Raw genomic sequence first — 21444 nt, forward strand, 5'->3', positions numbered from 1 at the left:
TTAAAAGAGAAACTCATGTTATGACACGATATTTAACCTTCCAAGAAGAAGTGCATATCCCATGCTGGTGAGTAATGTGTGGATCTCCTCATATAAACAGTTTTTATAGCCTCCATAACTTATTTTATCAGTGACAATGGAGAAGTGGCATAATATACTGTACTATAAAATCACTTCATTGCTTGGTGAAAGTTACATTGGATTTGATCAGAAAAAGATGTGAATTGTGTATTGGTGAAAACATTCTTTATCATTCTATAATGGAAAAAAAGCAGAACTTCTCCACGTGCTTGCCGACTCCATTAATGCATAAAGTACACACAAAAAACACACAAAAAGTCAACAAGTAAGCTTCACCTTACTCGAAAATCTTTGTCTAATGAAATAAGTCATATTTCCCTTTTCACCAAGAGAAGGGATTTGGACGAGACCATTTGCTCTAATTATGTTATAATATTCTTCATCATATTTGATGCAAAAGCTCAAAATCAATATTAGTCATACCACACTGAGCTCTTTATTAACCAGAAATACGTGATATAAGTTTTTAAACCATATACAATCAGATTCAATAGGCAGATGGTAGCTACTGAAAATTCCCCAAACCGGCACAAGTTAAATTTAAACACAAGTTGATGGTTCATACATTTGGGTAAGGGACTTGGATAAACTGAAACTGAATTTGATGACATTTACAAATATTTGTACTGTTTTCTTGGATGGTTGCTTGATTCTGATGTGGTGGGTTTTTTCCCCCTTCTCTCTTCTTCCAGGTCTTTCCCAGGGAAGCTACTGCATTAAGCGACCAGCAGGAGATGAACTAACAGACTTGAACCTCTAGACCAGCTCCTTCATTGACTTACAGGCTCAGGTTACAGAACAGAAAAAGCTGTGACCCCCACGTATTGTGAATCATGAGAATGGTCTGTATGTGTGAGGCCACAGAAAACAGAATATCCCTTTTGCTTCTCATTGGATTTTTATTCAGGACCAACACTTTTCAAAGAGTATTCCAGAAAACACTAATCTCATAGAAAAGGCCACATGGTCAGGACATTTTGGGCAATAATAACGCTTGCAGAATTTTTTTAATGGAAGTAATCTCATTTTGGTTCATCTTATTTAAGAATGTTAGAAGATTTTATGTAAATTCCAGACTTCTGGTTCTCTAGAAAAACTGAAGACATGACAACGCAGTGAACATATCCTCACACAGACATGATTTCTTGCAGCTTCCCATTAGTCAGGGAATGAGCTCTCCATTAGTCAAGGACCAACCAACATGCCTGGATTCTGGAAGCCTTTTACTTGGCTCCCCTTGTTTCAGTCTTTCTTGAAGACACACAGTGTCTTTTGGTGTATTAAAGGCTCTGAGAATCCCTCAGTAAATATTTCTATTTATTTTGTTGAAAAAACTTTCCCCAATATATTGGATTATAGATGTTTCTTCCTCCACATCTTGGGATGTACTGTTCTAGATAATTCTTTGGGTTTATGATTTCAGTTTTCACTCCAAAACTTACAGATGAAAATCAATTTCTAATATATCACTTGGTACATGGTTATGGACCATAAAATTAAAGGAATTCTGATTTGTTGGTATGAACTTTATGCTACCTTCTGGAAAATATTTGTGAAAGTATTTAGGAAGCTCAGATTTTGCAATGAGGATTCCATTTCCATTTTTGGATGCTTTTATAGGCATTCAAGATGCAGAACAAATCCACCTGGTTAGAGTGTTTATATATTCAATCAGACTTCAAGGTATATTGGTAGAGATGAAGGAGCCTCTGGATTTTACCCAAAATTTAACTTAAAAATTCCACACTAGGAGACCCACTGTGCTGCTGATCTAGTAACAGCCCCTAATAACATGTATTCTGGAGAAAAGACTTTGGAGAAAAAAAATACACTTGCAATATGATAGGGTAAGTAACAGGAATTTATAGTACTATTATGCTCTACCAGGTAAACTAGAATTTAAGTAGATATTTCCTTCTTATAAGTATCAGCTGAGTAACTCTCAAAAAAAGAAGATGGACACAAGTTGATCTTTTGGGGGGTGAGCCCAATACGTATCATCCAAGTGATCACTATAGAAGCCCAATAATAGGGTTTGACAGTTCATCTTGCTGGCTGAGAACATTGAACTCATAATAATGAATTTCTAGTTTTCAAACTATTAGAGTTGGAAATATTGGTTATGATGGCAGCAATGACGTCATGCAAAAAATTCTGGTGGACTATGTGTCGCTAAGCGGGCGTTCTCTGGATTTGGCTAAAGCAGACTGAGGAAAAGTAAATGGCAAATGAAGAGGACAAGTAGATTGAGAAAGCAGTTATTTACCACTTTAATAGGGCTGTCCAACATTTGGTCACAAGGGTCATTCTGAAACCTAATTTCTTTAATGGTCTTCCCATCTCACCAGAAGAGATCTGAATACTCTTGGAAAAAGCAAATCAAATATAGAAAGATGGGCTGTGATAAGACCTGTTGCTACAGCACTATGTGATTAATGATGTCAGACTTTGGATTTAATCAGAGGACATTCCTTCAGTCTAGGACAGCTATACAAAGCCTTAAGACATTGTATTTACAGAACTTAATACAGGGATCCACATATGACCATCACTCTGCCAGAGTCTTAATAGCATGGTGGAGCGGCTCCCTCAAGAATCCTCATTTTTCTTATCTGTGGAAAAGCTAGTAGTTCTAAAAATATTTTCCTGGAAGAGGTTAGAACGGTTATTATATACCAGTTGAATATAAAGTATGGTTATGTAAGCCAAGCTTGCATGCTAACATTGCACAGGGTAGAAAACAATAAAACAGGACGATGTGCTTCCTTGGGCCATCTAGTAGAAAGAGAAGGAAGCTTTTGACTCAGTATCGTTCTGATCTCTCAGATTCCAGGAGTCCACCTGTAGCTGGCCTTCCAGTGTGAGTGCCATGCCGACCTCTCAAAAGGGCACGTGATTTCCTTGCCGATAGAAAAAGAAATGACAACAAAACAAAACAAAACATCCAAAACTCAAAGAGGTACACCAGCCGCCTCAAACTGTGGTACAGTTCATTTTTTGAAGAGAATATATAATATTTCAAAATATTATATATATACATATATTTCAAATGGTACAAAGGAACTATAGATCCAAATTAGAAGACAGTTGATCTTTCTTTGTGATCCCAAAAATTTGCATTGAGAAAACCCTTTTTTTCCTTAACCCACTTTCCATGGTGTTGCCCAAAACTCCGGGTCTTCTCACTCTAGGAGACTTCGTGACACACAGTAAAAGCACTGTGATTATCTGGTAATCAGTCAAAGTGCAAATAAGAAATCCATTTGGCTTCTAATGTATAAGATGTTTTAAATTCTTAAAATGTATTTTCCACAGAGTAGGTTTTCCTCTATTACTATAACAAATGCTTCCGTTAGGTTCTTGGGTGAATCTGAAACCAAAGAAAGAAAGAAAGAAATTTCAGGGAGAAAACAAAATGAAGGCACAAAGAAAGGTGATTAGGCAGAAAAAGAGGACACCTTGAATTTTTAGGATGTTGCTTCTTTCAAGTGAACTAAAGTAAAAAATGTTCAAGTCTAGAGCAGTAGTTCTCAAATGGTGATCAAAGCTTACAGGCCACTGTATTTTTTTTTTATCGATTCATTAAATTAATTTTGCCCAGTTGAGGAGACAGACTCTTGGAGCAATGCCTGTTCAGGACTGGGTTCACGGGCATGCAATCTAGTTGCAGGGAGCCCTTTGTCGAAAAGGGCCCCTCACTTGGTTTAATGACCAGCAGTTGCCATCTTGAAATTATTAGTAACTTTTGAACAAGGGCCCCTGTGTTTCCATTTTGCACTGGGCTCTTCCTGCACATTATGTAGTCATTCCTATGTCTGTCTGATGAGAATTTCATGAGTAGGAAATTCCATGGCCTTCTCATGTTGGTCTCTTGTGAGATGCAAAGGGGTGGCATGAGGTGAACTCATTGCCAAGGTCAGATCACGTTTGTTGAGGAACGTAAGAGACCTTTGCAAGGTGAGGAACTGTTCCACTCAAACAATGACATGGTGTTCAAGGGCAATCAAGGGCATACTCCTATAACTATTGATGCCATTTAATCCATTCAAATATGGTCCCAAAGACTCTTATTTTCAGAAGGATGCATGCACGAAGAATCACTGGTTTAGAGCATGAATGATGGTTCTAATAGAGTTGAAGGTTCTACTTTAGAGTTTTAGGACTTAAGACATTTTTCTTCATCATCTCTTAATTTTTTATAGCTTAGAAATTGAGTATTCTGAGGCCAGGAGTGAAGTCCATTTAAAGCTTTCAGGGTTGGGTAGGAACAGTCATACACCATACACATTTGCATTCAAAAGTTGGTTGGACCAGGGGCAGAATGTATGAGAAGTCTTCACACATTTTTTTATTCTTCCATATAAATAACAGATCCTTCCAAACCTTGGTTTCCTACAGTCCAGTGGTGTTTATCACATTTTGTTTCACTGTCTTCTTTTTTACCGAAAGGAGGGAGAAAGCGACATTTCCAAAACTGAACTGGAATTGCCTTTCTTTTATCTGTACTGACCCTCCTCCTCCCCTATCCCACTGAACCTTAGGCCCTAGCCTCCACAGAAGACCAGGGGCCGTGTCATGTCCACCATCACATTCCCAAGACTTTTAGATAACAGAGGCTTAATATTATTTATTAAAGAAATGAATGAGCGCACTTGGATCCAGGGGCAATTGTGATAGCATAGGTTATTCTTTAAGAAGATGGTTTACTCTTCTTTCCTGCAATCTCTAAATACCCCTCCCTCTCTCCTCCCCCACCATCTTTCTCTCTCTTTTAAAGGCATTTCTTGCAAAACGAATGGACTAGAGATCAAGATTGTGAAGTCTCTCAAAACATTTCAGACCTGGTGGAATTTTGAGGGAAGAAGCTGGAATATGTCAAAGCTGGCACTTTACCCTTCAGTAATATAAAAAAACCCATCAGGGTGATTAGAATGGGTGGAGATATGTAAAGTTAGAGTTGGCATTAGGAGGATGATCCCAGGGGCTGTGGACAAATGATTTTGGTGAACTGTGTTGGGCTAGTCACAGAGAACACCAAATCTGACAAGATGGCTCTTGTGGTTAGGTGTGTAATCTGAGGTCTGCAACTTACTCTTTTAGGAAATGAAACTTGACTCTACATTGTGCAGCAACTGTTGATTTCCTCGCTAGTGTGAAAGCCATTGACATATTGGACTGAAGGAAATCCGAGGTTGCTTGATATTTCCCCAGGTATTAGATCAGATTATGTTCTGGTGTTTTAATCTGCTAATTTTCCTTCCCAAATGACTTTGGTTTTCTCCTTATTTTATTCCCCTCCTCTTCCTGTCCCCAACCAACCAATGTTCACCTTTTACATACAAATTATCACACCATTGTCAAACAACTTATTTCTTCTAAGGGGAAGTCTAGCTTTCTAAACGAAGTCATTGTTCCTGAATACACAGGGTATTAGATTGGTTCCCGAATGCATGGAATATAGCCTCCCCACCTTTCAAACTTATGTTTTTGATATATCAGTTTAAAGAAAAGAGATAAACTAATAGGCATCTAAAACCATCCGGAAAAAAGTCTCTAGTCAATATTTAGGTCGGTTAGTCTTGCTGCAAACTCCCAACAAAGCAGTTTAATAAAACAACAGAAGCAATGATCAAGCAGGAACAGGGTTAAAATTTAGCCAAGAAACTTCACGCAGATGTACTGAGCTTCTCCCCAGAAGGTACCTGTTACCAGTTTTATTGTACCCCAGGCTGGGTTTTTGGAACATGTCTCAAGCATGACTACTTTCTCTCTGTAGGGTGGCATTAAGGAAGCTTCCTCTTTCCCTATGATTTATTCTTCTGAATCTCCTGAAATGGAAGACTTTGCTTAATTCTACTTATCTTTTCTCCTTCCTTCTAAGCTTTATTGTCACCCAGATGCAATTTCCCCAAGGTTTTCCTTAAGACTGTGGCCTGTTACCCTGGCTAGTCCACATTCTGGGGTGTCTGGTTGTTTAAATGAAACACTGAATTTCTACTCTCCACCCTCCTTAAAAAATGAGCATCACAAAAATTTAAATTTTAGACCACATTTTGAACCATCTTTTGTTTATCTACATTTCAAAGAATGATGAGAATTTTCGCTCAGGATGATTAATTTGGAAGTAACCCATATAATAGGGAGGTTTTAGGAAAAAACTATATAGGGAAAAAGAATGAAGTCCCAGGAATCTTTCTTGCAAATTTCTTTACCCTGAAGCTACTTTTAAAAAATAACAGTGTGAAGGAAATTCCCAGTTGCCATTAGCAAGCTGGGTATGTTTCTTCAGGTTTTTGTTTTTGTCTTTTTCTGAGAGAAAGAACTCTTTGAATCAATCCTACACATAAGAACAAAAGAGGTGATTTTCTTTATTCTTCCTTTTACTTTAGTAAGAATTTGAATTTTTTACCCTAAAGATTACCTCTTAAAGAACAATGAAAACATATGATTCATAATTAAAATACATCTGTGAATTAAACTGTTTTAAAAGTTAAATTGCTAGAGTCAACATTTGAAGTGTGTAGGCATATTTATACTCTGATGGGGAAAAATACACAGGGCATACTAGAAAAATTCATATAAAACCTATTTGTGGAGCATATGATCTAAGAACTGGTGTTGGCTATTTATACAGAATGGAGCTCCTGTAGGTATCATCTGGACTCAATTGGTGCCTTTTGTATTTAAAAGTGCTTATTTCATTGGGAATTTCTTGTAAGGAAGGGAGGAGAAAATGTAAGTCAGTGTACTGTTTGGGTTTTCTTGACCCAAATTTCTTAAAAAATTCAGCTTTTTCTAGTGTCTTCTTCTTCCGCCTCTAAAGACAGTCTTGAGAATTCTTAGTTGACTTATGTGCCACGCACATGGCTGTAGAGGATTCTCTTATTTCCTTTCCTGAAATGGATGCGCACATCAGAACAGGTACATCCTCTGTTTTTAACCTGGCTGTAAGGGTGATTTATTTCTCTTATACATTCAGCCGTGTGGACTGTGCTCAGCTCACCCAGGGGCGTAGTGAACACAGTGTGTACCAGCCTCTGTTATCATGACTGGACTCCACACCATACTTTGGTGATGCCGGAGAATGTCCAGGATGTATTACAACATGCCTGATGGTTTTAAAATAGACTCTACAAAGGCCAAATCAAAAAAAGTGACGTGGGTCACAAATAAGTAGCACTAACAAGTTCTGTGTTTTGTTCCTTTATTTTCTATCTGCCAAAGAGTCTCCTCGTTCGTATTCTTGGAATTTCACATATCTAAATCCTGAAATGTTTTGATTTGCATTATTGCTCTTTACGGGACTTTCAAGTCTGAAGGTACTATTAAAACAGGGCTCACCATCAATAAAGAGTGATTGGTTATCATTTGGGATAGGGAATGGAGATGTGGCAGAGGATATGTCAGCAATGTGTTTAAAACAATGGTGCCTGGATTCCAATCATACTGGCCAAAATTCAGAGTAGCTTAAAACTAACTTGTGAGGGTATCTTCAAATTACTTGGTAAAGTCATCGTCAGGTAAAATGTAACCAAAGGGAAACCTGAAATCCATACTCTACCAACTAATGAAGATGATTTTTGGGCTAAGCATCAGGAACTGGGCTCATTTTCGAATACTCTCTTCTGTAGGTGTCTCATTGAAATGATACGATAATCCAGGCAGAGCTTCTTAGAGCATAGTTTCATGTTAACAAGCTAGGGTGGTTCAGGCATCCCTCCTGGGTGCAAGCCAGGGAGGTATAGCCATTTACTGGCTAATGTGGTCAATACAGGCAACTAAATTTGACACACAGTGTCTCCACTTATTTTATATATATAAAAAATTTTCTTACGGTGTTATGTTTCCTGCATCACAAAGATGCAAGAACCAATTTTATTTTGTGAAAAGACGATTCTGAGAAGAAGACCAAGGTAAGACTCATAATACAGGGGCTGGAATCAGAGATGCCCTTTTAAATTTGGGTCACCTCTTTGGAAGTCTGCAAGTTCAACATATTGGAATTTGTAGATGGTGAAGCTTGTTTTAAAAAATACCCAATACTTAAAACACATACACACATAACAGGGCTGATATTCATGTGGTACATGTACATATCACCATACTGGCTCTTAAAATATTGAATAAATAGTTACTGTCTTAAGTACCCTGACCAAACGCCCTTCACACCCCCATCAGAACTTCCAGACTCTCCTACGGACCAGTATCTATAGGGTCAACGGCTGGCCTAGCTGTCCTCTCCAACCTGCTCCAGCATCATGACACCAATTCTGATGGGCTGGGTAGCCTCATACAGGTCGTTACATATTTTGAAGCCAACTCCTGATTTATCCGCACAAAGTAAGAAACAATTATTCACATCAGAGAATTCTTTCACCTCCCTAAGAGAGCATCAAACAATTCCTTTAAAGAACCTTTAGAAGATGGCTGCACTTAAATGCAGAACTGTTCAGGAAACCATCTGGATGAATTAGGCTAGACCCTTATTTTATTATCCATTCTGAGTACCACAGATATCAGATGCAGAATCCAAATAACTGCCTCACTGCTCCTCCTTCCTTTGGCTGTGGTAACCTAGCTTTATTTATGACTCAGTAAGAGAAACACTAAACTGCTCAGTATGGAAAAGTCAAGTTCAATCTCTAACTTCTCTCTGATGGATAGACACTGATCTGAATGGTCAAGAAGAGTTTCTGTTGGGGAAAAGGCTTCTTCCTCTCCTTTTCAAAGCTTTTCTGGGTGGTATTTGTAAATACGACACAAAGGCAAACAGTACAGTTCGTAACACGCATGAGACATTTGAAAAAAAATGAACTTACTCTTGTGGTCTTGATTTTATTGCCTGTAGCACACATCCATCCGGAATTATCAGGGAGTGTCTTACACTCTTCTCCTTCTAGACAAGGTTCCATCTCACACCACCATTTCCCAATCACTATGGAGGCTGTGCAAAGACAGGAAACAAGTGTGTATGCAATTCATCCAAACAACCTGGGCGCAAGGCTGAGTTCTTCTACAAATGTTAATGCTCTTTGAAACACATTAGGTCCTTTTTAACTTTCATGATTGGCTAAGACTACTCTACTAAGAAGAATGAGATTTTAACTTAAACATCTTAAAATGCAAATATAATTATGCCATCTGGTTTCATCAAGCTACATTTTGTCCACAATCTCCTTGTATGATGAAAACGTACAGAATGGGGACATTTACTTTTTGGAGGAAATTTTGTGTTAAGTTTGTAGATCAAAGACCTGGTGCTTTCTTTTCAGTGAAAGGGACAAAAGGGCTAACTGTCCTTCAGAATGACTAATTGAGCTCTTGTTTTCAGAAAGGCCCGTTTGTTTACCCAGCTTTAGGGTTTATCTCCCACCCTACAGCCTTTGAGATATCAAAGGCTTACCAAAAAAGAAAAAATGAATTGACCAAAAGTATAAAAGAAAACCTGCAAAATTAAAACCAAGTCATAATAAATGAAACTATTTGTTTACAGTCAGAAGTATATTTGATACGAGCTGTGGTTTCCTTTCAATAGGTTTAAGGTGATATGAGTGGAACTTTGAAAACTTGACCCTCTGATAAAATAGCCCCATTTTTCAGGCTGATATTGAGGCTGCCCACATTAGGAAGCTGGCAATGAATTTAGTGGATGGATTTATAGCGCACTTTTTTGGATAATGAGATTTTAGAAAACTGGAGACTAGATTCGCTCAGTACAAATCAAGCAGTTCCACATCTTAACATCCTGAGTGAAATTTTTTTCTGCACGAGCGTTGGTCATTTCTGAAGCTGCTCAAGGCATTGTTTTTTTTTTTTTACAAATCCACCTGGGCTTTTTCCTGCAAAATCCTTAAAATGTCTGTGAGTGTTTCTTCTGTGATACTTTCCAAGTGGCTGTCTTTACACTGGACTGAAACTCTAGGTCTTTATCTAAAAGAAAATTGGTCGCTTCCCAACCCCTCACATTTCCACCCTGTCTCCATCCTGACGTTTAATTCTCACAACAACAAAGAACCCACATGACATTTCTTAATGTCACAGAAGATTAATCTTAAAACGAAATGGAGTCCACGCCACAGGGAAGCAGGAGCACATTAAAATCCTCTATCCACCCAGCATTCACTAGAGGGATTAGATTGCTACCTTAGAAGCAGAATGGTTGAAACGTCCGGACATCTACCTGCATTTAGGTTTCCCCCTTCTAGACTTTTCTTATTTCAGACTTCCCCTCCTTTAGAATACAGTCTTCCTCAAACTTTCCTTTGAATAAAAATTACTCTGCAGGATTATATATGCAAAATCATTTCTACTCTATTATACAGTCAATTTGAGGATTTTTTTTCAAGGGTAACTTTGCCTGTATGTGATGCTCACCTTATACGTGGACCAGACCAAATCGCCTAAGATGCAACTACATTGGATAGGGCAAGCAGAGGAAGGAAAATCTTGCACATAGTTCTACCGTTATGCAGGACAACGTGATAATTTTGGCAAAACACAGACTGATAACAGAAAACACGAATCTTTCACAGCGTCCAAAATGATTATGAACGTTCTGAATGATTTTCTTTTTAACAACAGGTCTCAGCATCAGGGTATGGACTAGAAGAAGAAGCTAGTCAGGAGTTAAGAGGCCTTATTTGTGTGAATTAATAGGTAACAATACTAAATAGAGAAGCATATATTTTGACAGCAAGAAAAACATATGTGGCCTTGAAGGGGAAAAAAAAATAAACGGCAAAGCTTCCAGTAACGTCAGATACAAGTCAGTGTTTGGCAGTGTTTATTGAGAGCCTTCAGTCTGAGGCTCCCTGCCTGCTAGAGCTCAGTCACAAACAGGCCAATCACATTTGCCATGTGTGTCCCCTTAAAGCCCACCTAATATTTCAATAATGCTGCCCTGCATCTCGACCATCACGAATGGACACTCTCTGAGGGGAAACTGCCTTTCCCAGTGGTCATTGATTTAGAATTTGTCCCTCTTTTTTCACAGGGGCACACAAATAATGAACAACTACTGGTAAGGTCAGACATGAGCACCTTTGCCTCTTTCTAAAGGACCCTGTTCCATCTTCTTTTCGCTGCTGTGCCCTCTCACAGCTGACTTACTTTGTTGCAAGCTAACAAAGCGCTTTCTCCTCTTTCTCTCAAGCATTAATATCTCCTAAATGAAAATGTAGACAGTAGGAAAAAGAATACATCTCAAAACCCAAGTATGACTTTTAATTCAAGTTTATAGAGACCACTGGCTTGGAGGGGAAGAGAAAAAGCTTTCTAAGAATGAAAATGTCCCAGACTTGCCTACGGTCTCTAAAAACTGTTACAGTTGCCTTTCTAAAGGGAGTTTGATGACTTGGCACTACTCTCTGGCTTATTAGAATCTAGTTCATTTTACCAGGGTTGCTTTTCTAAAGATGCTATTAGACCTATTTTGTTTCTGCTTTGTGCATTCCACAGTCATCTTAATATATATTGTTTTAGGGCCTAGGTCAAACTATAGTCTCGCATCCTAGTTTTTTCATGAACTCGTATTTCCTGCAATATCTTTAAAAAAGTTCACAAAGAAAGGATCTAAAAATTGACTCCTCTTCTCCCAATTCGGAAGCTACTGAAAACCTTCTGATTATTGGACAAGGAGTGATCAACTAGATTTAATAAAATGAGCTAATATTAATGATATTTAGTTGTTTTTAAATATTTTTTTCTTAGAGATAATTATAATGATAAAACCATAAATAAAAATAATTCTAAAAGTCTGAATTATAGTGGTCAGTTCAATAATAAAACTGATAACTGACATTTCTGAATGCTTCTTACGTGTCTCTGTGTTAGGTACTTTTAAATGTATTATCTCAGTCTTCAAAGCAACTCTATGAAGTAGATATTATTATGAACCCATTTTTTTTTAGATAAAAAAACGAAAGCCCATAACGGTTAAGTAACTTTCCCAAGCTTACACAGGTAGGAAGTTCAGAAATTAACGCAAGAATCCAGGCCTGCTTAACCACAAAATCTATGTTTTCCATCACGATAGTGCTAACTCATTCTAGTTTTGTATTCAAAATTCATAGGTCTCCAAAAAAACATGTATTGCCTGCTGAGTGGATAAATGAATTCTCTCCGCTCTATTTAAAAAATTTTATTCTATTTTATTATTTTTGGCTGCCTTGGTTCTTCGTTGCTGCGTGCAGGCTTTCTCTAGTTGTGCCGAGCCGGGGCTACTCTTCGTCGGTGCGCGTGCTTCTCATTGCGGTGGTTTCTCTCGTTGCGGACCACAGGCTCTAGGCCAGCGGGCTTCAGTAGTTGTGGCACGTGGGCTCTAGAGCACAGGCTCAGTAGTTGTGGCGCACGGGCTTAGTTGCTCCGCGGCACGTGGGATCCTCATGGACCAGGGCTCGAACCCATGTCCCCTGCGTTGGCAGGCGGACTCCCAACCACTGTGCCACCAGGGAATCCCTGCTCTATTATTATTGGAAATAAATTTCATATCAACACAAACACTTGCATAAAACAAAAAAATTCAGTTTCTTGTAAAATTAACTTGAAAAGTAATTTGGGCAAGGGACAGCTCATTACACTTGTTTCTTCTTAGTCTCAGCTACACATTGCTTGATTTCATTAGTTGTAGCGTTCTAATAGAAATTCTCACTAGTGAACACTTTCTGAATCCATGAGAAACTTATGAGGTAGATGCGTAACTGCTCTAAGAACTTTTATCACTTAGAAGAACTGAATTAATTAAATATCAGCAAAACCTAATTCTGTCTTACCTGTGGTGATTATGAAAAAGGGTCTTAAAAGTCCCTTTTAACACTGGCATTCTGGGATTCTCTCTATGAATGTGCCGTGTTCTGAAAAATATCTGATCTTCAACTTTTTCAAGAATGTTCATCTTTCCTTGAGATATTCTTAAAATCACTAAGTCCACTTTAATCATGAGTCCTTTTTTTTTTTTAACATCTTTATTGGAGTATAATTGCTTCACAATGGTGTGTTAGTTTCTGTTTTATAACAAAGTGAATCAGTTATACATATACATATGTTCCCATATCTCTTCCCTCTTGCGTATCCCTCCCTCCCACCCTCCCTATCCCACCCTGCTAGGTGGTGACAAAGCACCGAGCTGATCTCCCTGTGCTATGCGGCTGCTTCCCACTAGCTATCTATTTTACGTTTGGTAGTGTATATATATCCATGCCACTCTCTCACTTTGTCCCAGCTTACCCTTCCCCCTCCCCATATCCTCAAGTCCATTCTCTAGTAGGTCTGTGTCTTTATTCCCGTCTTACCCCTAGGTTCTTCATGAACTTTTTTTTTTTTCTCCTTAGATTCCATATATATGTGTTAACAAATGGTATTTGTTTTTCTCTTTCTGACTTACTTCATTCTGTATGACAGACTCTAGGTCCATCCATCTCACTACAAATAACTCAATTTTGTTTCTTTTTATGGCTGAGTAATATTCCATTGTATATATGTGCCACTTCTTCTTTATCCATTCACCTGTTGATGGACACTTACATTGCTTCCATGTCCTGGCTATTGTAAATAGAGCTGCAATGAACACTGTGGTACATGGCTCTTTTTGAATTATGGTTTTCTCAGGGTATATGCCCAGTAGTGGGATTTCTGGGTCGTATGGTAGTTCTAATTTTAGTTTTTTAAGGAACCTCCATACTGTTCTCCATAGTGGCTGATAAAAACCCTGCAGAAAGTAGGCGTAGAGGGAACTTTACTCAACATAATAAAGGCCATATATGACAAATCCACAGCCAACATCATCCTCAATGGTAAAAAACTGAAACCATTTCCACTAAGGTCAGGAATAAGACAAGGTTGCTCACTCTTACCACTATTATTCAACATAGTTTTGGAAGTTTTAGCCACAGCAATCAGAGAAGAAAAAGAAATAAAAGGAATCCAAATCGGAAAAGAAGAAGTAATGCTGTCACTGTTTGCAGATGACATGATACTATACACAGAGAATCCTAAAGATGCTACCAGAAAACTACTAGAGCTTATCAATGAATTTGGTAAAGTAGCAGGATAGAAAATTAATGCACAGAAATCTCTGGCATTTCTATACACTAATGATGAAAAATCTGAAAGTGAAATTAAGAAAACACTCCCATTTACCATTGCAACAAAAAGAATAAAATATCTAGGAAAAAACCTCCCTAATGAAACAAAAGACTTGTATGCAGAAAATTATAAGACACTGATGAAAGAAATTAAAGATGATACAAATAGATGGAGAGATATACCATGTTCTTGGATTGGAAGAATCAACATTGTGAAAATGACTCTACTACCCAAAGCAATCTATAGATTTAATGCAATCCCTATCAAACTACCATTGGCATTTTTTACAGAACTAGAACAAAAAATTTCACAATTTGTATGGAAACACAAAAGACCTCGAATAGCCAAAGCAATCTTGAGAACGAAAAATGGAGCTGCAGGAATCAGGCTTCCTGACTTCAGACTATACCACAAAACTACAGTAATCAAGACAGTATGGTACTGGCACAAAAACAGAAATATAGATCAATGGAACAGGATAGAAAGCCCAGACATAAACTCACGCACATATGGTCCCCTTATCTTTGATAAAGGAGGCAAGAATATACAGTGGAGAAAAGACAGCCTCTTCAATAAGTGGTGCTGGGAAAACTGGACAGCTACATGTAAAAGTATGAAATTAGAACACTCCCTAACACCATACACAAAAATAAACTCAAAATGGTTTAAAGACCTAAATGTAAGGCCAGACACTATCAAATTCTTAGAGGAAAACATGGGCAGAACACTCTATGACATAAATCACAGCAAGATCCTTTTTGACCCACCTCCTAGAGAAATGGAAATAAAAACAAAAATAAACACATGGGACCTAATGAAATTTCAAAGCTTTTGCACAGCAAAGGAAACCATAAACAAGACCAAAAGACACCCCTCAGAATGGGAGAAAATATTTGCAAATGAAGCAACTGACAAAGGATTAATCTCCAAAATTTACAAGCAGCTCATGCAGCTCAATATCAAAAAAACAAACAATCCAATCCCAAAATGGCAAGAAGACCTAAATAGACATTTCTCCAAAGAAGAGATACAGATTGGCAACAAACACATGAAAGAATGCTCAACATCATTAATCATTAGAGAAATGCAAATCAAAACTACAATGAGATATCATCTCACACTGATCAGAATGGCCATCATTAAAAAATCTAGCAACAGTAAATGCTGGAGAGGGTGTGGAGAAAAGGCAACGCTCTTGCACTGTTGGTGGGAATGTAAATTAATCATGAGTCTTGATTTCACCCTTATAGCAGGTCATATTGCTGTCAAGCAGAAGACAGACTGTAGAAGGAGAGTCAATCCATCTTTCAGTGATAAATCATAAATGGAGCAGAAATCTTGTTTGTTTGTTTTTTCTCCCCCCTTTGGTTGTTGCCGTTCACTTTGAGCAATTTTCCCACGGAAATAGAAAAAGATAGAATAAGCAATGGCTTAATAAACATAGAAATAAACATCATATTATCTAAGAACTGTGGTCCCCTTTTTATCATTTCAGCAGATAACACTTGAGTTGCAGTTCAGCAAATGTTTATTGGGTACTTTGCACAGTCAAAGCACTACCTGATTTGCTGAGAGCAATAAAATAATGAACATGACATAGTCCCTGCCCTCAGAGCCTACAACTTAGTTCAGGGTTTCTCAATATAGGCACTATTGGCATTTTGGCATGAATTACGGTAAAGAGATAAAATGAACAAAAAGTGCTCCTCCAATAGTAAATACATTAATATACTAGAAGAGCAAATTCACAGTGGGGAGTAGGAAAAGAGGAACTCTTAATAAGATTGTAGAAGTTTCTGAAAGCAAGATGCTTGGGCTTAAAATTTTTTTTTCATTAACTTTTTTTTTAAGGAAAGTTAAGTCATTGAAGATTCTAGATTCTGTGAGCAAAGGGAGGACGTGTTATAGGGATAGTTGGGGAAGATGAATTTGGCAGTGGTGTGCAAGATGCAAGAAGGAAGAAGCAAGCACCTGAAATGCCAGATAAGCCCTACTGCATTCAAACAGAGAACTGATAGGTCTTGATTTTTGGATGCCTTTTCTAGAATTGTGAAGCAGGGAAGAGCTGAACGTGATGTTAGGAACAACTGAGGAAACACTGTTGCCAGTATCTCAACCATATTAACTGTAACCCTAACCACACTGGACTCTAATTATTAGCTAATTAGCTCATGTGCCTGCCTACTCACTAGGTAGTGAACTTCTTGAGGGCACAGACCACATTGCATTCATCTCTGAATGGCATAGAGTAGCTCGAGACAGGTTTGCCAATTTTAAATGAATGAATGCAAAATGAAAGAAAAAGAGAAAGAAAACAAAGTAGTGCCTATATCAAAGGATTGTGAGGGTCCCATGAGAAAATCCATCCCAAGCACTTAGCAGAGTGTCTGGCATTCAGCAAATGTTTAATAAATATTAGCTATTACTATCATCATCATCATCATCATTTTTATTACTCAAAAGAATGAAATCATTCCCAAAGAGAAAAGGCAATTCTTCACAAAGTTAGCGAGTACACCATTGTTTTTCGATATTATGCCAAACTCTCAGCTTGCTTCTATGACTTATGAGAGTTTGAGCATAAACTGAATGACTGAACATATGACTGCATTCATGTTCCCAGAAGTAGGTTATAAGTACATCAATCAAGACAAATTTCCAGGCTCATTTTTGTGCAACCTGTCATGCAGTTTAAAGCAATGGCTGGAACTCCATTAAAGGAATGGGACCGCGCTCCAGCTTCCCTTTTGGCACAGGCTGTTGGAACAGCTGTTCCGATTCTCTTCTTCACAAGTCCTGCAGCGACTCCCTGTGTGTGACTGTCTTTATCAAAGCAAACAGAAAATTAAAGGCATTGAATAACATTGCCTATAGACATTCCAAACTCCCTCTTTCCTGTGAGCTCACATTTAAGGATTGGATCCAGTTTGGAGGGATCAGGGAATGGTTAAGTCTCTAAGCTCTTGGGTATGTAATAGAGGGACCCAGGTTTGAACCTTAACTCCATCACTTACTAGTAGAAAGTTCTTTGGTTCAAGTCTCAGGTTCCTGAGTTATAAATGGAGTTAATAAAAATCACAACTGGTTATTGTGAATTTTAGATGAAATAAGATACTTAGCAGCATACCTAATAAACGTTATACTCAACACATGGAAATTACTACTGTTATTTATCCATATGTCCACTATCCATCTATGTATGCATTCATGCAATTACCTTTATAGAGAGTGAGTGCCTTTTTTTTTTTTTCTTAAATGGAAGTTTATCCTAGTTCTGGGATGCACATATTTGCTTTTTACCGATTAGACTGTACTTCTTGGTAGGATCTATAATATATTTTGGAGACATACATAGAATTAATAGCTGATGATAGGATTCATTAGCACTGCTTCTCTTCTACAAATTCTATTCTAGTGCTTTTCAAACTGAGGCAATTTATCTTGGTGAGGCTGGAAGTGAGGATGTGGATTGTGAAATGGGCAGTACTTAAAGACAGAAGATAAGAGTGGTACAATTTCCTTGAGTGATAGTTTTCCTTGAAGGTATTTGAAGACAAAAGTTATATTTTATTCATTCAAAAGCTATTCATTAACTACTGTGCTGGACATAAAAGAGACACAGTTCCTACCCTAAAGTGGCATACAATCTCTTGTGGGAAACACTACATGTAATGATGGGATAATGAGGGGGTAATTTAACCACCAAGTAATCAACCAAAGTGTTTTCATATTAAAGCAAATAAGAATATTTACTATGAGGTAAAAGGCTAACTTCACATGAATTTTAAGATAAAACACAAAACAAAGAAATCTTTTACTTTTCATGAATGCAGGGATACACCTCCTACTGCTTTGAAAAAAACCTGTCTGCTTGGTGAGAAAGAATGTTCAGATTTTTTGCCAATTTAAGGGAACACTCCTAATCCCTGCCAGCAATAACATTCCTCTTCGTGGTCTGGACACCAGGGCTGGCGTTTCTGGATTATGTTGCACTTTTAATACATGATAACTCTATTCATGCATCCACTTATACTTCAAACACTGGATGTTGGTCTTGCTTTCCCTAAATTGATGGTTTTATTTTAGAATTAAATTCAGCTATATTTTTTTGTGTTTGTGTAGGTACGTAATTTAAAATATACAGTTAAGAAGGAACACAAAGAATCATGGTTATTAGACAGATTTCCTACTGTACATCCCTCGTATTCTCAAATTTAACCTTCTGTGTTAAAGACGAACCCTGAAGTTTACAGTAGATAGTAAGTGTAATTTTGTTAGCACAAAAACATTTTGATGTTCTTATTTTTGCCTACCATAGAAAACTTTACATTTTTCCTCCCCAATTTTAAAAGTAATATATATTCTTTTCTAAAATTCAAAGCGTATGGATAATTAGAAAAAGGAAAATAAACACAATTGCATTAGGCAGAGGTAAATTGCTACATTTGGGTATGTTTTTCCTAGACTTTCTCTATGATTATTCCTTACATAGTATCCAGAGTGATCTTTTAAAATGCACATGATTTCCTATCATTCATCTCTTAAAACTCTCCAACGTTTCCATCACTTAGAATAAACTCTTTACAATTGGCCTACAGACACCCACATTACTTGGTCCCACCTATTTCTTCAACCATGTCTTCCACCATCCCCACTTCCACCCCCCTCCCCTCATTTTGTTCCAATCTCTCTGGCCCTCTAGCTCTTCTGCAAACCTCTTTTATGATTTGGCTAACCCTCTGTCTGGGCTGTGTTCGCCCAGAATTGACATTAACCAGGCCTCAATTCAATTGTTTGTTCTCTGAGTGGTCTTATCTAAACTAATTCACACCCGCTTACCCTGCCACTTTCCCCTCACGTTCGGCTTTTCTTTTCTTTTTTTTTAATTCATGTTAGATTTTGCCATTTCTTTCCTTTTTTTTTTTTTTACATCTTTATTGGAGTATAATTGCTTTACAATGGTGTGTTAGTTTCTGCTTTATAACAAAGTGAATCAGTTATACATATACATATGTTCCCATATCTCTTCCCTCTTGCATCTCCCTCCCTCCCACCCTCCCTATCCCACCCCTCCAGTCGGTCACAAAGCACCGAGCTGATCTCCCTGTGCTCAGCACATACTATTACCAAATTCACAGAACATATTTTGTTGGCCTGGATATTTGCCTTTTCCTCCCACTTGATGGTAAGCTCCATGAAAGTTTGGACTTTATATTTCCAAACGGCTAGAACAGTGCCTCATATAGTAGATGATCACTATATATATTTAAAATGGTTGTATAAATGTATATACATAAATAATGTAAATTTTTTTGAAAAAAGTAAGATCACACCACATAGTTTTCTACTTTTTTAAAACCTAAACACTGAATCATAAACATTTTTCCATGTCTATTAATAAATGAAATGCATCATTATTTTAATGTCTGCATAATATTCCATAGGAAGGCTGCATCTTAATTAATTTAACTAATCCTCTACTGTTGGAAATTTAGGTTGTCTTTCTTTGGGGTTGGTTGGCTGATTGCTATTAGAAAGGATGCTTATATGAACAACCTTGCACACATATCTTTGCAAATGTATTTATTTCCCCAGAATGAATTCCAAGGAGTGGAATTTCTGAGTCAAAGGGTAAAAAATGTTTGGTACTTCTGATATATATCATCAATATGTCCTCCAGAAAATTTGTACAAACTGGTATTTCCCATCCAATGTACCCATTTCTCTGTACAGCGTCACCAACATTGTTAGCATTCTTAATGAGTTCAGTGAAATATGGATTTTGTTTGTTTTTTGGGGGGTGCAGAAACATGTGGCTTAACTGGAGAACCCAGCTAACTGTCAGCTTTCATGTTCCAACTTGACTTTCAAAAGAGTGACCTACTATAGCAATAGGGCCTCAATATCTTTGTGAATAATTCCTCCTCAAAGAATCCAACTGAGAGGGTTGTCACAGAATAAAGAGAGCATAGGGAGGTCAGGCATAGGGAAGGCTCTAAGCCAAAAGCAAAACCAAAAACACTACATTGGAGTCCTTAGGGAGCACCGGTATTTCCTGGAGGTCCCCAGTGGATGGAATGTGCCTACTGTACACGGATCTCTCGGGTTCAGCCAACTCAGTGTGGAGAATCTTGCTATTTCAGAATAGAATGTGCATTTATGTCTGTCCTTCTGGAATTCTGTGTCCCTCTGCATATACTTCTATTTGATCCAGTTACATTCATGGCAACAAAATGGGGAAGGGGTTAACCTAGATGTGGGTGTAGAGAAGAACTCCAAAATGGTTCTACATTTTAAATCAAAAGGAATATCAGATTTAAAAATGATATTTACAAGCAACTTTCAAGCCACTTGTACATCTATGTACCTTTTGGGTGCTAGCTCTCTGTGTTCTTTCCATGTGATAAATGGCTCCTGGGAGGAATATATTTGTATACCAGCATTTTCTCAGTTTGAAAAAGTACTTTATTAGGTTATTTTTAGGTTCTATTATATAGTTTTTTTTCTAGAATGGCTACAGATTTACCAGAATCAAATAATGCTGGTTAAGTACCCTTTTTTCTTTTCACAGGTAAGGTAATCACTTTTATAGTTATTGATACATTAAAATATCACTTTGGTTGATTCCATTTTGCAGGAAATCCCCAATATTAAATTATTCCCAGAAAATTCTTGGCATCAAGTTCCTTTGCAAAACCAGTGCTCGCAATTTTGGCAGTAATGGGAAAGTTGTACACTGATTGTAAGGTCTTTCATTTTAATTTCGTTCCCACTAGAGAAGACTGATATAAATAAAATTTAAATAGAAAACACATTTCAGATGCCAGCGCTGAAAAAGACTTTGTCAGCCTAATGAAAAGTTATCAATTTTCTCGATTTTATTCCATAAATTGTGAGTCATTTTCTAAATGGATTAGACTAAAGGAAAGTTCAAACTCCCAGTGAGATGCTCTTGGTGCTGATGGAGACTTCAGACAAGGGAGATAGAACAGGGCACACAAAACCTCTCAGGCCTCTTCAGATCTATACAAATTGATGGCAAGTGAGGAGAGAAGTATCTCTAACCCTGAACTCACCTATTGCCTTAGAAGCCAAATCCTGGGGAATTGAATGGGAAACATTGTTTCTCTTATTTTTTTAGGATGACATGCATGGCTGATTGAATTATAACTGAGAACATGGAAATTTTGGGAGGAGTGAGGCCTAGAGGAAGAGGCTGTGTCACTCAGTGCTTTATATGCCTGTCTCACAGATCCTTGATAGAATAAGACAAAAACACGC

General features: G+C 37.6%; 1 protein-coding gene across 1 annotated transcript in view; it reads right to left on the reverse strand.

Moving 5' to 3' along the window:
• Positions 1-539: 539 nt before the first annotated feature.
• Positions 540-21444, reverse strand: part of TAFA1 (TAFA chemokine like family member 1) — a 699324-nt gene continuing 678419 nt past the window's right edge. The window contains exons 7-8 of the mRNA XM_060163960.1: positions 8901-9025; positions 540-3451 (exon numbers count right to left, since the gene is read on the reverse strand). Coding sequence (XP_060019943.1) covers positions 3434-3451; positions 8901-9025 — 143 coding nt within the window. The 3' untranslated portion in view covers positions 540-3433. The remainder of the gene's footprint in view (positions 3452-8900; positions 9026-21444) is intronic.

This window comes from Lagenorhynchus albirostris, chromosome 10 (assembly GCF_949774975.1).
Source record: "Lagenorhynchus albirostris chromosome 10, mLagAlb1.1, whole genome shotgun sequence".
NCBI lineage: Eukaryota > Metazoa > Chordata > Mammalia > Artiodactyla > Delphinidae > Lagenorhynchus > Lagenorhynchus albirostris.